The sequence below is a fragment of the Giraffa tippelskirchi genome, chromosome 7, assembly GCF_054371585.1.
Source record: "Giraffa tippelskirchi isolate mGirTip1 chromosome 7, T2T-mGirTip1v1.2.pri, whole genome shotgun sequence".
Classification (NCBI taxonomy): Eukaryota; Metazoa; Chordata; class Mammalia; order Artiodactyla; family Giraffidae; genus Giraffa; species Giraffa tippelskirchi.
In genome coordinates, this window is record NC_137281.1 from 137,217,251 (window position 1) to 137,235,315 (window position 18,065).

Here is an 18,065-nt window from a genome sequence, read left to right on the forward strand (position 1 = left end):
CCAACGCTGGATCTCAGAGTAGCCCAATCCCCTTGGGGCTCAAGAGGTGCTGTCAGGGTTGGGATGCAGAAGGGACCAGCTCCCTGTTGTTCTGGAAGCTGATGACTACCCTCTGCTTGCTGCAGGGGAAGGAACGCAGGGAGTCTGAAGACCCCAAGAGCTGCAGGAGGACCAGGAGCCGGTCTCCAACTCCTGAGGAAAAGTGCCTGAACTTTGAGTCTGTGACTTCCCTGCCGGAGGTGAGTGGCCAGCAGGTGGAATGGGGATTGTGCATACCCTCCTGAGCCCAGATCTCCAGCTTTGTAGGCAGGGCTTTCAGACATGGCTCTCCTGTTAGGCCCATGGGGGCAGGGAATCTTGCTCCCCAGGACTTTCATGCCTTCAGGAAACCTGTCTGGCCTATGGGCACGTGGCTTGGTGACAGACAGCTTCTTACTCTGAATTAGAAAACAGTACCCTTCCCTCTGGGGCTTCCCTGGTGGCTCCACGGTAAAGAACCTGCCTGCAATTCAGGAGATCCAGGTTCAATTCCTGGATCAGGAAGATCCCCTGGAGGAAAGGGCATGGCAGCCTACTCTAGTATTTTTGCCTGAAGAATCCCATGGACAGAGGAGCCTGGCAGGCTGCAGCCCATAGGGTCGCAGAGTCAGAAACGACTGAAGCTAAGTGGCAGCAGCACCCCTTCCTCTGGGCAGATGCAGTCTCTTGCCAAGGGACACAGTTATTGGAAGTGACCAGAGTTTAGGTCCTCTTGGCCAGGCCTCCTTGCATAGAGCATAAGGCCCTGCCCTGCCAGCATGCCAGATATTTAAATCATGCCTGTGCCACCTGGCAAAGGAATAAGGTGTTGATATCTACTGGACACCTTCTATATGCCTGGTGTTCTGTTTCTTCCTTCTGTTTTCTGAACTAGCTCTACCAAGGAGAACGAGACTCAGAGAGGTTAGGTGACATGCCTGACATTGCACAGCTTCTAAGGGGCAGAGCTCAGGTTAGACTTGGGTCTGTGACCCAGAAGCCTGCACTGTTTCCTCCCCACCCCCACCACCAGCCCAATGCTATCTGTGGGTTATATGCAACAGAATCCTTTGCTTTCCCAGAGATACAAGGAAAATTTCAAGAAATCTAGACCCCCAATGTGGTCCTCATAGCCAGGATAAGACTTATAGCCTGGGTGACATTGGAAAAGGGTTGAGTGGTGCTGGTCAATGATAATAGATTGTGAGCCTCGTGTAATTTTGAATATTCTAGTAATCTCAGTAAAGGATTATTTAACCCAGTATATCCAGACTATTATCATTTCAGCACATAGTATCCAAGCTACTAATGAGGTATTTTGTACTTTTCGGTGGGAAGTTTTTGCAGCGTGGACTAGCCACATTTCAGATGCTTGAGAGTCACGAGTGGCTGGCAGTCATTGTGTTGGACAGTGTGGGCCTAGCTCCTGGGTCCCGCTGTGCAGATGCTAGACTAGAACGATTGGAATCAGGTCTGGTTCCTCAGATTTTAGAGTGCTGTCTTGTCTTCTCCTTTAACGACCCTTCTGAAAAGCCTCCTATCCTGGCTGATTTTATGATTCAAATGACCTTTGATGTGGTCAGAAGGGAGTTGCCAACCTTGCTTCCTCCTTTGCCATCTGCTGGGCAAAGGCAGAGTCGGGCACAAGGGCGGAGGCTGCCTGGTAGGAGCCGCATCTCCATCTTTACTCTCTGATGGGATTTTAGCACATGGTCCTATTGCCCTCTGGATCCTGACCCACACAGGAGACCCTGGCCCTTCAGGGGAGTCATTCAGGCCCAAGTTTCAACCCAGAACAGCCTCCCTGTGGGGAGCTACTAGGGCTTGAGGAAGGGGAGTCCTGGGGCTGTGGATCTGACCCCGTATGTTCTCACCCTGTTCTCACCCTGTCCCTGTACCACTCAGGTAGGCTGCCACTGAGAGGTGCTACCACTGCATTCCTAGAATTTTCCTTAGCTTTGAGGACATGGGCCCAGCACCCCAGCTGCAGGGTGACCGAGGGCCATCCTCTCCTTGCTGCCCCACTTTTGAGTGCTGTTCAGTCTGATGGCCTGCCTTCCTAAACTGCAGCCCCTTCTCACTAGGCACTGAGCAGGCCACGCTGTCCCCACATTCCACGGGTCCCATGAGGGAGGGTTTTGTCTCATGTGAGCCCTTTGTGCTGTCCCAGGTTGAGCCAGACACCGAGTCTGGGACCGAGCAGGAGGTGTTTGCTGCTGTGGAAGGTCCCAGCGCCGAAGAGATGCCCTCAGACACAGAGGCCCCTGAGGTCCTTGAAATGCAGCTTGACCCCCACCAGCTGCTGCTGGGGCTGGAACCCCCCGATGACATGGCAGAGTTCATGGTGGCCGAGAACACTGAGGACCCTAAGGCCCTGAGCAGCGAGGATGATGAGGAGGAGGAGGTGGATGCCCCCCACGAGCCTGAGAGCCTCCTGCCTCCCTCTGTGCTGGACCAGGCCAGCGTCATTGCCGAGCTGTTCGTCAGCAGCGTCTCTAGGCGGAGCAGCCTGGCCCTGGAGGACGGCAAGTCCAGTGGCTTTGGGACCCCAAGGTTGACCAGCCGGAGCAGCAGTATGGTCAGCCTCGAGGATGGTGAGAAGGGCCCAGCCCTGCATGGCAGCACCACAGACTCCCTGGGCTCTCAGCTCCTTCCAGAAGCGGACCTCAGCGTGGGGGTGGCCGCAGAGAGCGAACCTTCTGTCAATGGGACGGAGGCCCCGGGCCCAGGCTGCCCAGCGGAGCCAGACAGGTCTTCCTGCCCGAAGGAATCGAAGCTTTCCTCCCAAGACCGGCAGTTGCTGGACAGAATCAAAAGGTACTATGAAAATGCAGAGCATCAAGATGCAGGCTTTAGCGTCCGGCGCCGGGAGAGCCTCTCCTTCATCCCCAAAGGGCTCGTGAGAAACTCGGTCTCCAGAATCAACAGCCTTCGCAAGCCAGACCCGGAGCCGCAGGCTCTACTGGGGCATAAGAGACAGGTGGGCTCGCGGGCGGCCCTCTTTGACTGCCAAGGACCAGGCCAGGCTGGCGCTGGGGACCCAGCTCCTATCACAGATGCTGAGTTCCGCCCATCCTCAGAAATGGTAAAGATCTGGGAGGGAATGGACTCTCCCAAGGGGAGCCCTCCAAAGGGGCCGGGCCAAGGCCAGGCCAATGGCTTTGACCTGCACGAGCCCCTGTTTATCCTGGAGGAGCACGAGCTGGCGGCCATCACCGAGGAGGCGGCGGCTACCTCCCCAGAGAGCGCCTCCCCCACGGAGCCCCGCAGCCCCACCCACCTGGCCCGAGAGCTGAAGGAGCTGGTGAGGGAGCTGAGCAGTGACGCCCAGGGGAAGCTGGTGACCCCGCTGCACCCCCACATCCTGCAGCTCTCCCACGTGATGGATAGCCACGTGAGCGAGCGAGTCAAGAACAAGGTCTACCAGCTGGCTCGCCAGTATAGCCTCCGGATCAAGAGCAGATCGGTGATGGCCAGGCCACCGCTGCAATGGGAGAAGGTGGCTTCCACTGTCCCCCTGGTGCAGGAGGAAGTTGATGCACCATCCGCTGGCACAGGTACGACGGCCTGGGGAGGGGGCCCTTCTTGCAAGCCTGGGTCGGGAGTACCTTTTAGGAGCCAGTTGGCTTCTGGGGAAGGGACCCCCTAAATGAACCTCTACCAGAAAGAGGGCTGAGGTGAACCCTGGAGCTGCTCTAAAGCCCAAGGGCATGGGCCCATATGGGGCCTCTCTTTTCCAGGAGAGCAGAAGCTCTTGTCTCCTCCTTTTGATTCCTGACTCTTGTTCCCCACCTTTTCTTCTTTCTTCCCATTTTCCCTTTGATATGGGGGCTGCAGATGGTAAAGGGGATTTCTGTCCCATCACACCCCAAACCCCAGCAACCAGCCTTGCCCAGAAGGGGAGCTGCTGTAGCCAGTTCAGAGAGCCCTCACTTCCTCTCGCTCCGGGATTCAGGCGGCTCGCTCTCTCCCCACAGGTGTGAGCAAGCCGGGGCCGCCTCTTTCCAACCACGAGCAGCCCGCGGTCCTGGAGCACAGCCCGCCCAGGCCTGGGTCTTCCAGGGAGATATCACCACAGCGTATCTCGTTCAGCAACTCGGCCACCAGCCCAAGGACCACCCCACCAGGGGCCTGGCACAGCCCCCGAAACCCCTTCGACACTGAGACCTTCAACTGGCCCGACGTCCGAGAGCTCTGCTCCAAGTACGCCTCCCGGGACGAGGCACTCCAGACCAAGGGCGGCTGGCCCAGCAAAGTGCCAGTCAACCGGAGCCGCTCGCTGCCGGAGAACATGAGGGAGCCACAGCTGGCTCCCTCCAGGAGGTTGGGCCGCTGCGGCAGCCTCAAGGCCTGGCGGGCCCCAGTGGGCCCAGAGGTGGCCCAGCCCCAGCCTCTGGGGGAGTCGCCCCCAAGCGAGCCTGACAGAGGGGAGGCCCTGCATGTCACCGCAGACCTCATGCTGGAGGACAACCGGCGGATGATTGTCATGGAGAAGGGGCCCCTGCCTGGCCCTGCTGCAGGGCTGGAGGTGGCCAACAGGCAGGGACCGAGCTCTGCAGCCACCCAGATGGGGAAAGACCAGGAGTTGCAGGAGTCTGCAGAGTATCGGCCTAAGGAAGAGGGTCCTAGGGACCCAGTGGACCAAAGCCAGCAAGGCAGAGTGCGGAACCTGAGGGAGAAATTCCAGGCCTTGAACTCCGTAGGTTGACTCTGAGTCCTGGGGGAGGGAGCAGCCAGGCCGAGGGGTAGGGAGGAACCACGGCATCCTCGCGCCCCGCAGCTGGGCTCACCTTGCTCGCTCAAGCCCCTTCCCCGCCCTCAGAAAGGCCACCCCTGGGAGAGCACCTGTCATGGAACGGGACTTGCCGGCGACTTGACACAGGCCCCTACGAGCCTCTTTCCCCTGTGAGGCCAGTGTGGCCACTTTCCTTGTATATAGTTCTGGTAAGAAGCCAGATATTTAAGCTCATCTCTTCCCAGGGAGAGCAAGCCCTGCTCAGGCCTCCAGCGTTGCCTGGCCACTGCCAGACCCAGGGCCCACCCAGGGGACACATAGGAAGCTGGCCTGGGGAGGCTTTGCTCTTTAACTGTGCCTTTTCTTAGCATCCAGGCAGGCACGAGGCCCATAATTTATTGCTTTCCCTCCTATGGTATGTTAGTGTTCTTGTGTGCACGTGCGTATATGCATGTGTGTGTGTGTGTGTGTGTGTTGCTTCTCCCCTCCCGGGAAAAATGTCATGGACTCTATTCAGGTACTTTTGTGGGTTGTCTTGCTGGCCCTGTGGTTGTCGCTAATGTACACACATTTCATTATTTGCCAATGGTGTAATAACCACTGCTGACCAACCAACCTGTATGTGGTCTCCTTACTGGGGTCTGGCTGTGTTGGGAAGGGTCAGTAGTGCACAAGGCTGTCTTAGGGGAAGGTGGGACTTGGGCTTTTTGCTTCCACACGCACTTATATGCAGCCGTGCTCACAAACCACAAGACCCAGGTGCTGGTAGGGGAGGCTGGGGCAGCAGAATGTGCAGGAGGGGACTTGTTCTCTGTTATTTCTACTCCTGTGGGCTTCTCTTTACTCATAGCCTGGAGTCCTGTCTAGGGTGAAGTCAGGGGGTACCGTGCTGCCCTTTAGCTCTTTTCCCCAAGAGCCAAAGTTGGATTGAAAGGGGTGTGGTGGAGGGTGGGATGTTTTTCTAACAGGCAGATATTTCCATGACTGGTGCCTTTTATTCTCTTCCTCTGTGGTTCCCAAGAGACATCCTAGAGGGTGAGGATTCTAAACTTAGAGCCTAGGAATATCTTAGGTGGCTTGCAGTATCAGGTGAGGGGTACAATGCATGTTTTCTGAGATGGAGCCTCATTATTCATCTCATTTGAAAAAGTGTCTTTGATTCCCAAGGGGTAGGAATGCCTCCCTACATCTAATTGGGTGTTCTGCCCCTTTCCCTTGGTGGACCAGCCTTGTTTCACCCTGTCTGGCTGGGGCCTGGGAGGACTGGGGATGCAGGGCCAGGTGGGAGAGCTGTCTTGCAGGTCTTCTGACCTAGGAGGATAGACTCAGCCTAGAGATGAGTCTGCTGAGTCTAATGAGGTCAAGGAAGTATCAGAGGCAAGAAGAGGCCTTCCCTGGGCAGAAGCCAAGCGGGTCTGGCCCACGTTCTCCCAGCTGCCTGGAATGGTCTGTGACCACTTGTGCAGTTGCTGAGGAGTGTGCTGGTTCCTACCAGGCAAGTCTGATTGTAATGAGAAGTTACACACATGAGTGAGAGGAGACCCAGCCCCACACTTAACTGGCTGGGTCACCTAAACTCTTCCTTTTCCCTCCTCTATAAATTGAAGGGCATGGATGAGTTGTTGCTTCTCAAACTCTGACTTAGACTCTTCAAGGAGTAAGGCTTGGGGGAGAGGGTAGTAATGAATACTTTCCTCAGCAGATCCATACACAGCTCTCTAGGTTATACTTGGGAACCCTGAACCAGCTCAGCGGTTCTTACTGGTTGCCCATTAGAATCACCAGAGAGGGAACTTTTTGAAAAATACCAATGCCTAGGTTTCATTCACTCAGACCAATTGAAACTGCCTCTTCAGAGATGATGGGCTTCCCAGGTGGTACAAGAGGTAAAGAACCTGCCTGCTAATACAGAAGGCAGAAGAGATGCAAGTTTGATCCCTGGGTTGGGAAGATCACCTGGAGGAGGGCATGGCAACCCACTCCAGTTTTCTTGCCTGGAGAATCCCATGATCAGAGGAGCCTGGCAGGCTACAGCCCACAGGGTCGCAAAAAGTTGGACACGACTGAAGGGACTTAATGCTCACTCATTCTGGAAATGAACTCCAGGCGTGTGGATTCTGATATTCAGATCTCTGTCCTGCGCTCCATGTGGAAAGGCCTGTAGCAGGCCCACAAGATGGTTGAATGCATGAATAAGTGAGCTTTTCTCAGGGTCACAAGTGAAGCACAGGACCTGGGCGCTGGCAGAGTTGTTGCCATGAGACTCCAGGTACACGTCAAGGGTCTGGCTGTGCCTCTGTCTCCATGGTGGTCCTGGGTTCACAGATCCCGCCTTGCTCACTCAACCAGCCCTCTTTGGTCCAGTTCAAAGGGAAACAGGCCAAATAGAATTATGGAGCATTATTGATTTATTAGAAAAACTAGTAAATGGGTTTCCTCTGGTTCGTGGAAGCACATTTGAGCAGGTGGAGGACAAGACCTGGCCGGCCCCAGGGCCAACCCCAGATTGCATGGTCTGTGCCCAACAGGGTTGCAGTCGTCTGCCGCCGCCTCCTCCATTGCATCCTCCCTGAGCTTGCTTGTCCAAGGGACTGAGCCATGGGGTCTTCTGGATCTCTGCCCCCTCCCACTGAAGGGAGGAAGGAGATCCAGGGCCACCCTTGGGGACTCTACGTGCCCTCCGATAGGCAGGAAGGAGGGGTGGGGTGGCAGGGAAGCCGAGCCTCCCGACGACCCTCCTGACCTCCCTCAGCCACAGTCCACTGAGGCCAGGGGACAAAAGGGAAGAAGAGAGGGCAGGAGGATCACCTGACCATACCCAGAAGGAGCTTCCTCTAAACTGCCCTGGGGAGGAAGCCTGATATGCTGGTGTGGACTGGAGCTGTTTGGGGATTCTGTTAAAAGACTGCAAAGTAGAAAATATAAGGAGGAAAAAAAAAAAAGAAACCTTGCCAGGGCGCCAGGAGCTTAACCCCTCCATGTGGCTCAGAGTCCCAAAGCTGGGTGCCTGCAGTTTCATTCCAGTCGGTCAAGGGTCTTGGGGCCTGTGTCATGTGAGAGAGGGGTGCATGGGGAGTTGGCGGTAGATGGTGGGTCACATGCAGCTGGCTGCTGCCCTTGCCCAGTCCAGGGGCCTAGGGGTGGTAAAATCCTAGCTTTTCCTTGAGGCCCTTTCATTCTTGGGACTGTGGAGTTGCTTGCTGAAATTCCTCACTTCAAAAGCACACGTGGAGGGGAGAGAGTGGCCCCTAGTGTCTTGGCTCCCACAAATTGGCCCATGGGGACAGCTGAGAGAGACTTGCCACCACCTGCTCTTCAGCAAGGAACATGCTGTCTATCCTGGAGCAGGACATGCCTTCAGGTGCGCCTGAGGCCTTTGTTATTGCCAGCTGAGTGTCACTACCTCATTGCCTTCTGCCTTGGTTTCCCTAGGTGTAGAGAGGTTGGTGAGTGGTATAGATTAGGTTCCCTGTGGGTGCACAGAGAGCCACAGGGATAGGTGGATAGAGGACACACGAAGACCCTGGCTCCCAAGGTGGGACCACGTGTCAGGCCCCGTCAGAGAACTTCCCTCCTGTGGTTCTTGTCTGCTGAAGTTGCTTTCCCTTGACATAGTAGTAATTGATCTCGAGCACTAAGGGCTCCTGGGAAGGCCTAGTAACTCCAGGTGCTTATGCCTGTAGTTTCTGCCTTAGCCTCACCCACTTCTGGGGGATCGTCTCAGCGTGTCTAAGGCTCCTTCCCATGGGGAAGGTGATGGAAACAGCAACTGCAGGTCCCAGGGTCCTTTCTGCTCCGCCCAGGGGAGTGTCTGCTGCCTGCAACTCAAGCCCTCTTTTGGACCTAACCCAAGTTAAGATGCTGGGCTGGGGCTGTATTGCTTTCAGAGAGTGGTGGAAAGAAAACTGTGGAACCAATGGTCTGTTCCCTCCAGATGTCTGACTTTGGCAGCACGGGGACGGTTATCCCTGGGGAGAGAGGTTGCAGGGCCCCTTTTGGCTGTACCCAGGACTAGGGGGTAGATACCCATGTAGCCCCCTGACTCAGGCCAGGCCCTTCAAGAGGACCTGCGCAAGGGTACTTGCCACACCTTAATGGCTCCGGCCCCAGCATTTGTCCCAGCTCTCCGGGGGTTGTTACATGGGTTGTAATACCCAGGTGTGGCCGCATCTGCCACCTTAGAGTGACAGGTCGTGAACTTTGCTGTCGGTCCAGCCAGCACCCTCAGGTGGTGCCAGCTGCAGACAGAACACATGGATTATTTGGCTTGGGGTGCTCTAATGCAGGCGCTGCGGTGTCCATCTCATATGGGGACCTGCACTGTCTCCCTCCGGGATCCGGGGTCTGAGTGGGGTACTGCTGGTCTAGCAGCTACTGGGAGTGAGGCAGACCCCAGGGTGGAGAGGTGGTGCCTGGGGCAGTGTGGAAGTCTTATCTGCCTCTTTTCAGCCTGAGTCCTAAACTCTAGCTGGAGTTTTAAAAAAGAGGGCCGGCTTGAGAGCTTAAGGCCCAACCACTGCCTGGCCCAGTGGCAGCAAGGGGGTGCTGGAGGCGGCTGGAGGCCCCTTGCACTTAGGACCCATTGATTTTGGACAGTGCCCCCTCTTTTTGTGGGAGGAGGGGCTGCGGTGACCCCTGAGGTGGGGAGGCAGCGACCCCTGTTCCAGAGCTACCTGAAGACTCCCTCCTTACGCCCCTAGGGGGCAGGTCGGGCCTTCCCAAGGACCTCTTTTCCCCTGGCTGCGACAGAGTGGGACGGGACCCCAAGCAACACTTGCTTTCGGAGTGGGCAGCATCTCAGGAATCTTCCCTAGTGGCTCAGAGACCCAGGGCCCGAGACCTGGGGCAGGAAGATCCCCTGGAGAAGGATAATGGCAACCCACTCCAGTACCCTTGCCTGGAAAATCCCATGGACGGAGAAGCCTGGTAGGCTTCGGTCCATGCGGTCGCAGAGTCGGATACGACTGAGCGACTTCACTTTTACTTTTCAGAATCTGAGGAACCCCCATCAAGCCTTCTTCTTCAGCTTGTGTGGGAATAGGGGGATGGGGGCTGGCGCCCCTCGGCCCCGTAAGGAGGGTGGGGAGAGGAGGGTGTGGGCCTCAAAAACCGTTTCCTGCCCCCAGACCCGGAGGCCCCGAGGGCCCGCGGGGCTGGGAGCCCGCGCTCGCTGTGCGGGGCGCCGGGGCGGCGGGCGCGGCGGGCGCGGAGGCAGGCGTGGGCCCGGCCGGGCCGGGCGGGCGAAGGTAGCGATCGCAGAGCAGCGGGGCCCGCGCCCGGCCGGCCGGCCGGCAGCTCAGAGCAGGCAGGCGGCAGGCAGCGGCGGCGGCCGAGCTGTGGGCGGGAGGAAGGCCCAGCCGAGGAGGGAGGCGCTAGTCCCTGCATGTCCCAACGACGCACCGGCTTCACCCTCTGGGAGCCCGAGAGGCTACTTCTTTTTGGGGAAGAAGCTGAATCTCTTCTCCTTGTCCTTCTTGCCGAGGCTGGCGTCGGGGCCGGTGATGGGGGGAAGAGGAAGGCTCTGTGCCTTGACACGGATGCTCTGGGACTCGTTGATGGCCGTGCTCACGCCCTGCAGCCAGGACAGCATCTCCTCCTGCAGGGCGGGAGGGTCAGGAGCCCCAAAGGATGGGGTGCCTCTAGGACAACCCCTTCTGAGGGAGCCTTGAGGCCAAGGGGCACGGGTCCCTCCCAATTGCCCGTTGTTGGCGGGAGTCAGGGCCAGGCAGCCCTGCACTTACCTCATCCTTGCCATGGAAGAGCCACTCGCTGCCGTTGCTCAGCCTAGGAGGACAAAGGGTTTCCCCTGTGGCCACCTCTGGATATGACCCCCCAGCCCCCTGAGCTTTCCCATGACCCGGACCCTGTCAGGTAGCACAGCGCCTTCTGAGAGAGGCAGAAATCAGGACCACCAGCCTCTCTTATTTGAAAAATCCCTGAGGGGCACCTCAGGCCTGCAGCTGGTCACATACAGCGGAACTTTGGCCACTTAGGCCAAATTGAGCCACCAGGGAAGGAGCAGTGAACAGGCAGGGCCTCACCTCAGCTTGAAGACATGCTTCTTCTTCTTGTAGTTGGCAGCAATCTCACAGATGGCATGTCTCAGGGCCAGGGGCTCCTCCCCATGGTAGGGCACCCCCAGGGCCAGATTCTTGGCATCCTTATAGAAGGCCAGCTCACTATTCCTGAGCACACAGTACAGGTTGTTCCAGGACCTGTGAAGGTACACACAGGCAGCCGGTCACCTACAGTCCTCACTTGCATGCTCAGTTGCTCATGTGATTCTTTGCGATCACATGGATGGTAGCCCGCCAGGCTCCTCTGCCCACGAGATTGTCCAGGCAAGAATACTGGAGAGGGTTGTCACAGTCCTGATGCAGCATCTCTATAATCAGTTCCCACAGCTTTACCATTTTTCTTAACTACACCAATTTTACCATGATCAATAGTAATACATTTTATGGCAAAAAAAAATTGCAATTAAAAATAATCTGCATGTGGGATTTCCCTAGCAGCCCAGTGGTTAAAACTCAGCACTTCCAATGCAAGGGGCACAGGTTCGATCTCTGGTGGGGGAACTAAGATCCCACATGCCACGTGGCATGGTCAAAAAAAACAATCAGCTGCATGTAATTCCACTACCAAAGTCTACTATTGTTAACATTTTATGTATTTCCTTCTGGTTTCTTTTCTATTCACATATATAACTAAAATTGGATTATACTGTATATTCAATTTTATTTTGTACTTTTAAGTTTAACACTATGTCATGAGTATTTCCCCATCCTCAAATATTTCTTGAAGATAATTTTAATAGCTATATGGTATCCTATCACAAATGAAAATATTCGCTTTATTGGTGGGCCTTTTAATACTGGAAAATTTATCCAGAATTGAAATAGCAATATGATGAACATCCTTATGGGGCTTCCCTGATGGCTCAGCAGTGAAGAATCTGCCTGCCAATGAAGGAGATGCAGGTTCTATCCGTGGGTTGGGAAGATCCTCTAGAGACGGAAATGGCAACCCACTCCAGTATTCTTGCCAGGGAAATACCAGTCTATGGGGTCGCAAAAAGAGTCAGACACAACTCTAAAGAACAACAGCAACAAAACATCCTGATGCTTTAATCTTTGCCTATAACTCTGATCTTACCTTGAGATATTAGAATTATTAGAATTATTGAGTCTAAGACCAACAATATAAAGAACTTTTCAAAGCACTTTCATAGCCACCAGCATATCTGAGTCTCACTTGTGCTTGTGCTCATTCAGTCGTGTCCGACTCCTTGTGACCACATGGACTGTAGCCTGCCAGGCTCCTCTGTCTGTGGGATTCTCCAGGCAAGAATACTGGAGTGGGTTTGAGTCTCACTACAGCCCATGAGTCTCACTAGAGAACTGTAACACAAACAGAGCAGAGTTTTGTTTTGGTGGTAGGGGTATTTTGTTTTATGGATGATAAATGCCTGGTATACTGTGCTAGCACTTTTTTAAAGGAACATATTTGCGCAAATCAAGGCTCAACTCAAATGGGAGGTTTGGTGAGAACAACCTACACATGAGCTCATAAAGGAGTTCACCTGCGCTCCTTCTCTGACAAATACAGAGCACGTTGCCCTTCGACAGTAACGAGTGCTGAGAAACATTAAGTGCTTCTTCCTCTTCCTCACCACCCCCCCCACTCCTTTTTGAGGGCAGAAAGGTGGAGAACTAGCAGGACACATAGGGAGGAAGGACTGGAAGGTCAAAGAGAGAACTAGACCCGTTCAAAGCTGGCTGCAGAGCTATTCCACAAAGCCCAGATTTCTGACACCAGCTCAGGGATCCTCTGCTCAGATCGGGCCCTCACCAACTTCTCTGAGCTGGTAGCCCAAGTAAGGCAGTTACTAAAGAGGAGTAAAATCCTGCCTTGGACAAAGGACAACCTCTCTGAGACGGTTTCCCCCATCTGGAAAATGGAAACCTCAATATCACAGGGTGGTTGTGAGGACTTTGTCAGTCCTGACATAATGCCTGCCACATAGATAGGTACTTTATAAATGCTAGTTTCCCCTCTCCTGCAGACCCTCCATATAAAGCAATAAACCTCTTCAGGGTGGTCGGGCCCCAAATTCATTTTTGGAATTTGAAATAGCTTTGGTGTGTCCTCTAGGCCAGGCTCTCTGTATGTTGCCAGCTGGCCCTGGGAATAGAGCTGGCTTCAACCTCTTGATGCTGCCCTGTTTCTCTGAGACCCTGGACCGCTGCCTGAAGGCAGAGGCCCCTAGAGACTTTGGATCGCGGCATTCCCTGGGGAGACCACACTCAAGGACACGACTACCTCTGAATGAATTCCTCAGGGTCATATCATTCCTAGGAGGGCCCTCCAGATGGCATTTAGGTCAGCTCTTTCTCCTTCCCTATTTTATGGCTGGGGAAACTGAGGTCTAGACTGGGTAAAAAGTGGGACTGGGTCAAGGACAGGTAGTCTTGTTAGTGCCAAGACCTACCTGTTACCCTGCCCTGGCATAGTACCAGCTAGTGTTGTGCTCTGCACCAGGCATAGCACCACACTGAAGAGGCAAGCTGCCCCCACCATCCCCATGTTACAAGTTAGAGGCTGAGTAACTAGTATGAGGTCATAGGATTTGAACTCAGGCCCACAGCTGAAGACAGGCTTTCCCACCATGCCAAGTAGCCCCCCGGAGTTGGCCCAGAAGGCGCTCGGGAACTCCCAGACTAGAGGTGGAGGGCCTCCTCACCCACAGACTGCCTGGATTGCTCTGCGCATCCTGTGGCCCCGCGGCCCCTCCCCGACACACCTGTTGGAGGCCTTCTTGTTGGGCCCCTCTAGGTCGTGCTTCCGGCCCAGGAAGCCCTCCATCTGCACACTGGGCCTGTGGTCCCGCTGGGCCGGCAGCGTCGTAGGCTCGTCGCCCTCGCTCAGCGGTGTGTCCAGGACCTTGAAGAGGGGCTCTGTGGCGGGCCTCTCGTCTGTGCTGGATTTCTCCTCCTGCCCATCCTCGTGGGGCCCTGGTGGGGGTGGTGGCTGCAGGTCCTGGGGCCACGGCCTCTCTTCTTCCCCCTGCTCCAGGGCATATGGGAGGAGCGCACCTTGCTGAGGGCCCAGACCCGGGGCGGCCACTCTCGGCAGAACAGGGGAGGTCAGCAGGCATCGCCCGAGTCTGGTTCCTCTCTCCTGTGCCCTCCCCGACCCACCCTGGCCCTCCCCGACCCACTCTGGCCCTCCCCCAACCTGCTGTGGGTGTCCGCCTGGCCTGCTTCCCTAAACTCTTCCCCTCCAACCTCAATAGGAGCAGAAGGTCCTTAGAGTGAGCTGAAGGGACTGGGCCAGGGCATTTCTGACCCTGCTTGTTGCCCGACTCCAGGCGCCCATCCTGGCTCCAGCCAGAGGCTCCAACTCTGACCGAGCTAGACCTGGGCTCTGACAAGATTTCAAAGTCTGATTTCAAATGAAGAAAGGGTTCTGCTGCTAAGCTAGAAGAAAAAATATTTGTACTAGGATGTTGTATGACTCTCAAGTATTAGTTGCTCAGTCGTGTCTGACTCTTTGCAACTATAGCCTGCCAGACTCCTCTGTCCATGGAATTCCCTCAGGCAAGAATAATGGAGAATCCAGGCAAGAATACTGAAGGAATTGCCATTTCCTTCTCCAGGAGATCTTCCCAACCCATGGATCCAACCCGGGTCTCCCACATTGCAGGCAGATTCTTTACCATCTGAGCCACCAGGGAAGTTGATGAGAACTTGTTACCTTCAACTTATGTCTAGGCACCAGGCTCTAAGTCTCTAGGTTGTTGTTTTGTCACTAAGTCGTGTCTGACTCTTGCGACCCTGTGGACTGCAGCTCACCAGGCTCCTTTGTCCACGGGGTTTCCCAGGCAAGAATACTGGAGTGGGTTGCCATTTCCTTTTCCAGGGGATCTTCTCGACCCAGGGTTTGAACCCATGTCTCCTGCATCGGCAGGTGGGTTCTTTTACGCTGAGCTACCAGGGAAACCCCGACCCTCCCAACTCATGGGGGAATAACTGGTCCTGCCCCCTTCATTTGGTGGGGATTTGCTGGAGGAGGGCAGTGGTTCCTAACCCCAGCTGCCTTTTACAATCACCTTGAGAGCTTTAACAAAATATGTGCAGGACCTATCCTCAACATGCTGAGTTAACTAGCTTGGAGTGGGGTCTGCGCATTGGTATTTCTTAATAAGCTTTTCATGCACTCAAGTGTGCTGATGGAGAATCACCACCTAAGGAGTCAATGCCCCAGGGAAAGGCTGTGGCTTTTGCCTCCCTGCATCTCCCCATGGAAGGTGGAAAACTAAGATCATGGCATCTGGTCCCATCACTTCATGGCAAATAGATGGGGAAACAGTACCAGACTTTATTTTTTGGGCTCCAAAATCACTGCAGATGGTGACTGCAGCCATGAAATTAAAAGATGCTTGCTCCTTGGAAGAAAACCTATGACCAACATAGATAGCATGTTAAAAAGCAGAGACGTTACTTTGCCAACAAATGTCCGTCTAGTCAAAGCTATGGTTTTTCCAGTAGTCATGTATGAATGTGAGAATTGGACAATAAAGAAAGCTGAGCGCTGAAGAATGGATGCTTTTGAACTGTGGTGTTGGAGAAGACTCTTGAGAGTCCCTTGGACAGCAAGGAGATTCAACCAGTCCATCCTAAAGGAAATCAGTCCTGAATATTCATTGGAAGGACTGATGTTGAAGCTGAAACTCCAATACTTTGGCCACCTGATGCAAAGAACTGATTCATTTGAAAAGACCCTGATGCTGGGAAAGATTGAAGGCAGGAGGAGAAGGGGACAATAGAGGATGGGATGGTTGGATGGCATCACCGACTTGATGGACATGTTTGAGTAAACTCCAGGAGTTGGAGATAGACAGGGAGGCCTGGTGTACTGCAGTCCATGGTGTCACAAAGAGTCAGACACAACTGAGGAACTGAACTGAACTGAACTGAATGGAAGGCAGGATGCTCCCAACCCCCACCCAAGCCAAGTGAGGGGCCTCTAGTGGAGCCATGGGCTGTATGTCAGGTGCCTATGAAGCAGACTCTTGTCCCCTGGCTGTGTATCTCCTTATGCAGAGCCTTGCTGATCCACTTTTGTGCCACTGCAGCAGGAGAGAGAAGAGGACAGACTGAGAGAGCAAGGGGCAGCCTGCTTTCGAGCGCAGCGCAAGAATGCCAGCTGGGACAGGAATGGGTGGGTCTCCTATGTGCCAACTAAGCAGCCAGGAAGGCAGCCTAGCTGGAGACATCTGGCCAGAACTCTGCCTCAAAGGTCTGACTGCTGAAGACCTTACAGCACCAGGTGGGAAGGGTCTTGTAGTCCCCAAGCAGGTGGTATATGGACAACCTGAAGGACCAAGGCCTTTGACAGCCCAGGAGGACCAGAGCCACCTCAGGCAGTAAGCAGACACTGCCTTCTTTTTACTCCCTGTCCCAACTGAAGATGGAGGCCCAGGAGAGTGCTGGGGAGGAGCCAGGAAAGAGCAGACCCTGTGTTTCCCACTGTGGGTCCTTCAAACCTTGGATTAAATCCAAAATAGAGAAATGGAGAATGAGAGGAGCTGGATATCATTCTGGACGTTACATTGAAGCTTCAAACAGAAAGAGACTGATTGGACTTTTTAACAGTTAAAAACGATCAATGTCTGCCAGAGCTGGCACTAAGGAATGGGAAGCGGAGGTTCAGTGGAGGTATTTGATGGTGGTGGTTGGAAGAAAGGTAAAGCTGGTCATGTTTGTATTCCATTAAATTAGGACTAGTCAACAAACAACTAATTTGGGGTTCCCTAAGATCCCATTTAAAGAAAGGAATAATATGGCTGGAAAAGGTTGAAAATCACTACTCTAGTCTAACACCTTCAATCTATGAGACAATCTGGGCTCAGAGGTTAAGTGACTTACCCAGGGTAACACAGCTTTCATTTCCAGTTAAGAGCATGCACTGAAGAATTGGGCAGGCCTGACTTTTCTTTATCACATCCTTAGGGTTCTCCTCTTTTCCTTTTCTTAGAGCCTTTGGAGAGTTGTGGCTGGGCCACACCCATCTTTATGCATCTTGCGGGATTTATATGTTTGAGTGTTGGCAATGAGCTGGAATTGACCACAAGGATCTGTAGGCCCTAAGGCCTTGCCTGGATCATCCTCCAGCAGGGAAGAAGGGTGGGAGTGGCAGGGTTGAGTCTGAGAGCCTGGGTTCTGTGGACCCTATCAGGCCAACCCTCTGACTCAGGCATAGAGATCGGGGAAGTAGTGAAGCCTTTCATCTCCAGCTGGCTCCTCTGCCCCTCATGGCAATGGGCCAGGCTCTCCGGGACTCCCTGGTGGCTCAGGGAAGATGCACTGGCAGATGCTGGGAGGAAAACCCAGCAGACACTCTAGCCTTGTTCACCCCCTACTCAGCCTCTACCCTCCTGGGACTGGTTTTACTACAGGCTTGTGTGTCCACATCCTCTTCCTATACTTTCATTTCCATGCTCCTTTCCTTTTGGGAACTCTCCTCTGAAACACATTTTTTCCAGGACTGCCTCCCAACTTAATTTCACCTTTCTTCTATTTCCTCCTAATGGCAGGGACAGTCAGAGGCTAATGGCCAGTGTGATCAAAAGTTAAGCAGCCAGGTTACGGGTGGGCTTTGGAAAATACAGCTTTTCCAATGTATGCAAAGATTTCTTCTGTTCTCTTGATTGTTCACATGGAGAAAATTTAAAACACACCCTTGCCCTTCTACCCTCAAGGCTAAGGCCTGAGGAGGAGAGAGCCAAGAATGAGGGTGGGAGGTGGAAGGGTCTAGTGGCAGCTGCTCCTTTCAGACCTAGGACTGGCAGGGCTTCTTTCCCTCCTGGGCTGGGGGAAGGGACACAGGAGAAAGAGAGGGGCATGGCTTGGGCAAAAGGGCCCTCCTTTTATAGTCTCCAGGTGTAAATATGTTTTGTGCCATCTTCTAAGAGAGCAGGGGAGGCACTTCTCCTGCTGTCCCAGGAACCATACTGCGCTCTGATACAGATTCTGCAGGCAGAGGGATCAGTGGACAGCAGAAACCAGGAGGGGGTGTTGGCTACTTGTGTGCTGTAGGGACACACAAGTTCTATTAAAAGGCCCTGGATAGCTGAGACGATCTGACTCCCTTCTATCCTCTGTGATACGTGGCAGAAGGCAGGCATGCTGCTCCGGCCCTTCGGTCATCAGGAGGATGCATAGATTCCACCTGAGGGGTATCCCAGCCTAGAGCCCTTGCCCAGAGGAGCTGGGAGACACTCTGATAAAAGGAGGATCCAGCCACTTGG

At 54.3% G+C, this 18,065-nt stretch overlaps 2 protein-coding genes across 12 annotated transcripts in view; one reads left to right on the forward strand and one right to left on the reverse strand.

The window, feature by feature from the left end:
* The window catches only part of PLEKHG3 (pleckstrin homology and RhoGEF domain containing G3), a 44,030-nt gene extending 38,662 nt beyond the window's left edge, over positions 1 to 5,368 (forward strand). For all 9 annotated transcript variants that reach the window (XM_081509924.1, XM_081509925.1, XM_081509922.1 and 6 more), the window contains 3 exons: positions 126 to 239; positions 2,189 to 3,575; positions 3,996 to 5,368. In XM_081509924.1, the coding sequence (XP_081366050.1) occupies positions 126 to 239; positions 2,189 to 3,575; positions 3,996 to 4,726 (2,232 nt within the window). In that variant the 3' untranslated portion in view covers positions 4,727 to 5,368. The remainder of the gene's footprint in view (positions 1 to 125; positions 240 to 2,188; positions 3,576 to 3,995) is intronic.
* Positions 5,369 to 7,143: 1,775 nt separating this feature from the next.
* Positions 7,144 to 18,065, reverse strand: part of SPTB (spectrin beta, erythrocytic) — a 128,862-nt gene continuing 117,940 nt past the window's right edge. For all 3 annotated transcript variants that reach the window (XM_081509918.1, XM_081509921.1, XM_081509920.1), the window contains exons 33-36: positions 13,557 to 13,819; positions 10,795 to 10,968; positions 10,495 to 10,537; positions 7,144 to 10,349 (exon numbers count right to left, since the gene is read on the reverse strand). In XM_081509918.1, the coding sequence (XP_081366044.1) occupies positions 10,182 to 10,349; positions 10,495 to 10,537; positions 10,795 to 10,968; positions 13,557 to 13,819 (648 nt within the window). In that variant the 3' untranslated portion in view covers positions 7,144 to 10,181. The remainder of the gene's footprint in view (positions 10,350 to 10,494; positions 10,538 to 10,794; positions 10,969 to 13,556; positions 13,820 to 18,065) is intronic.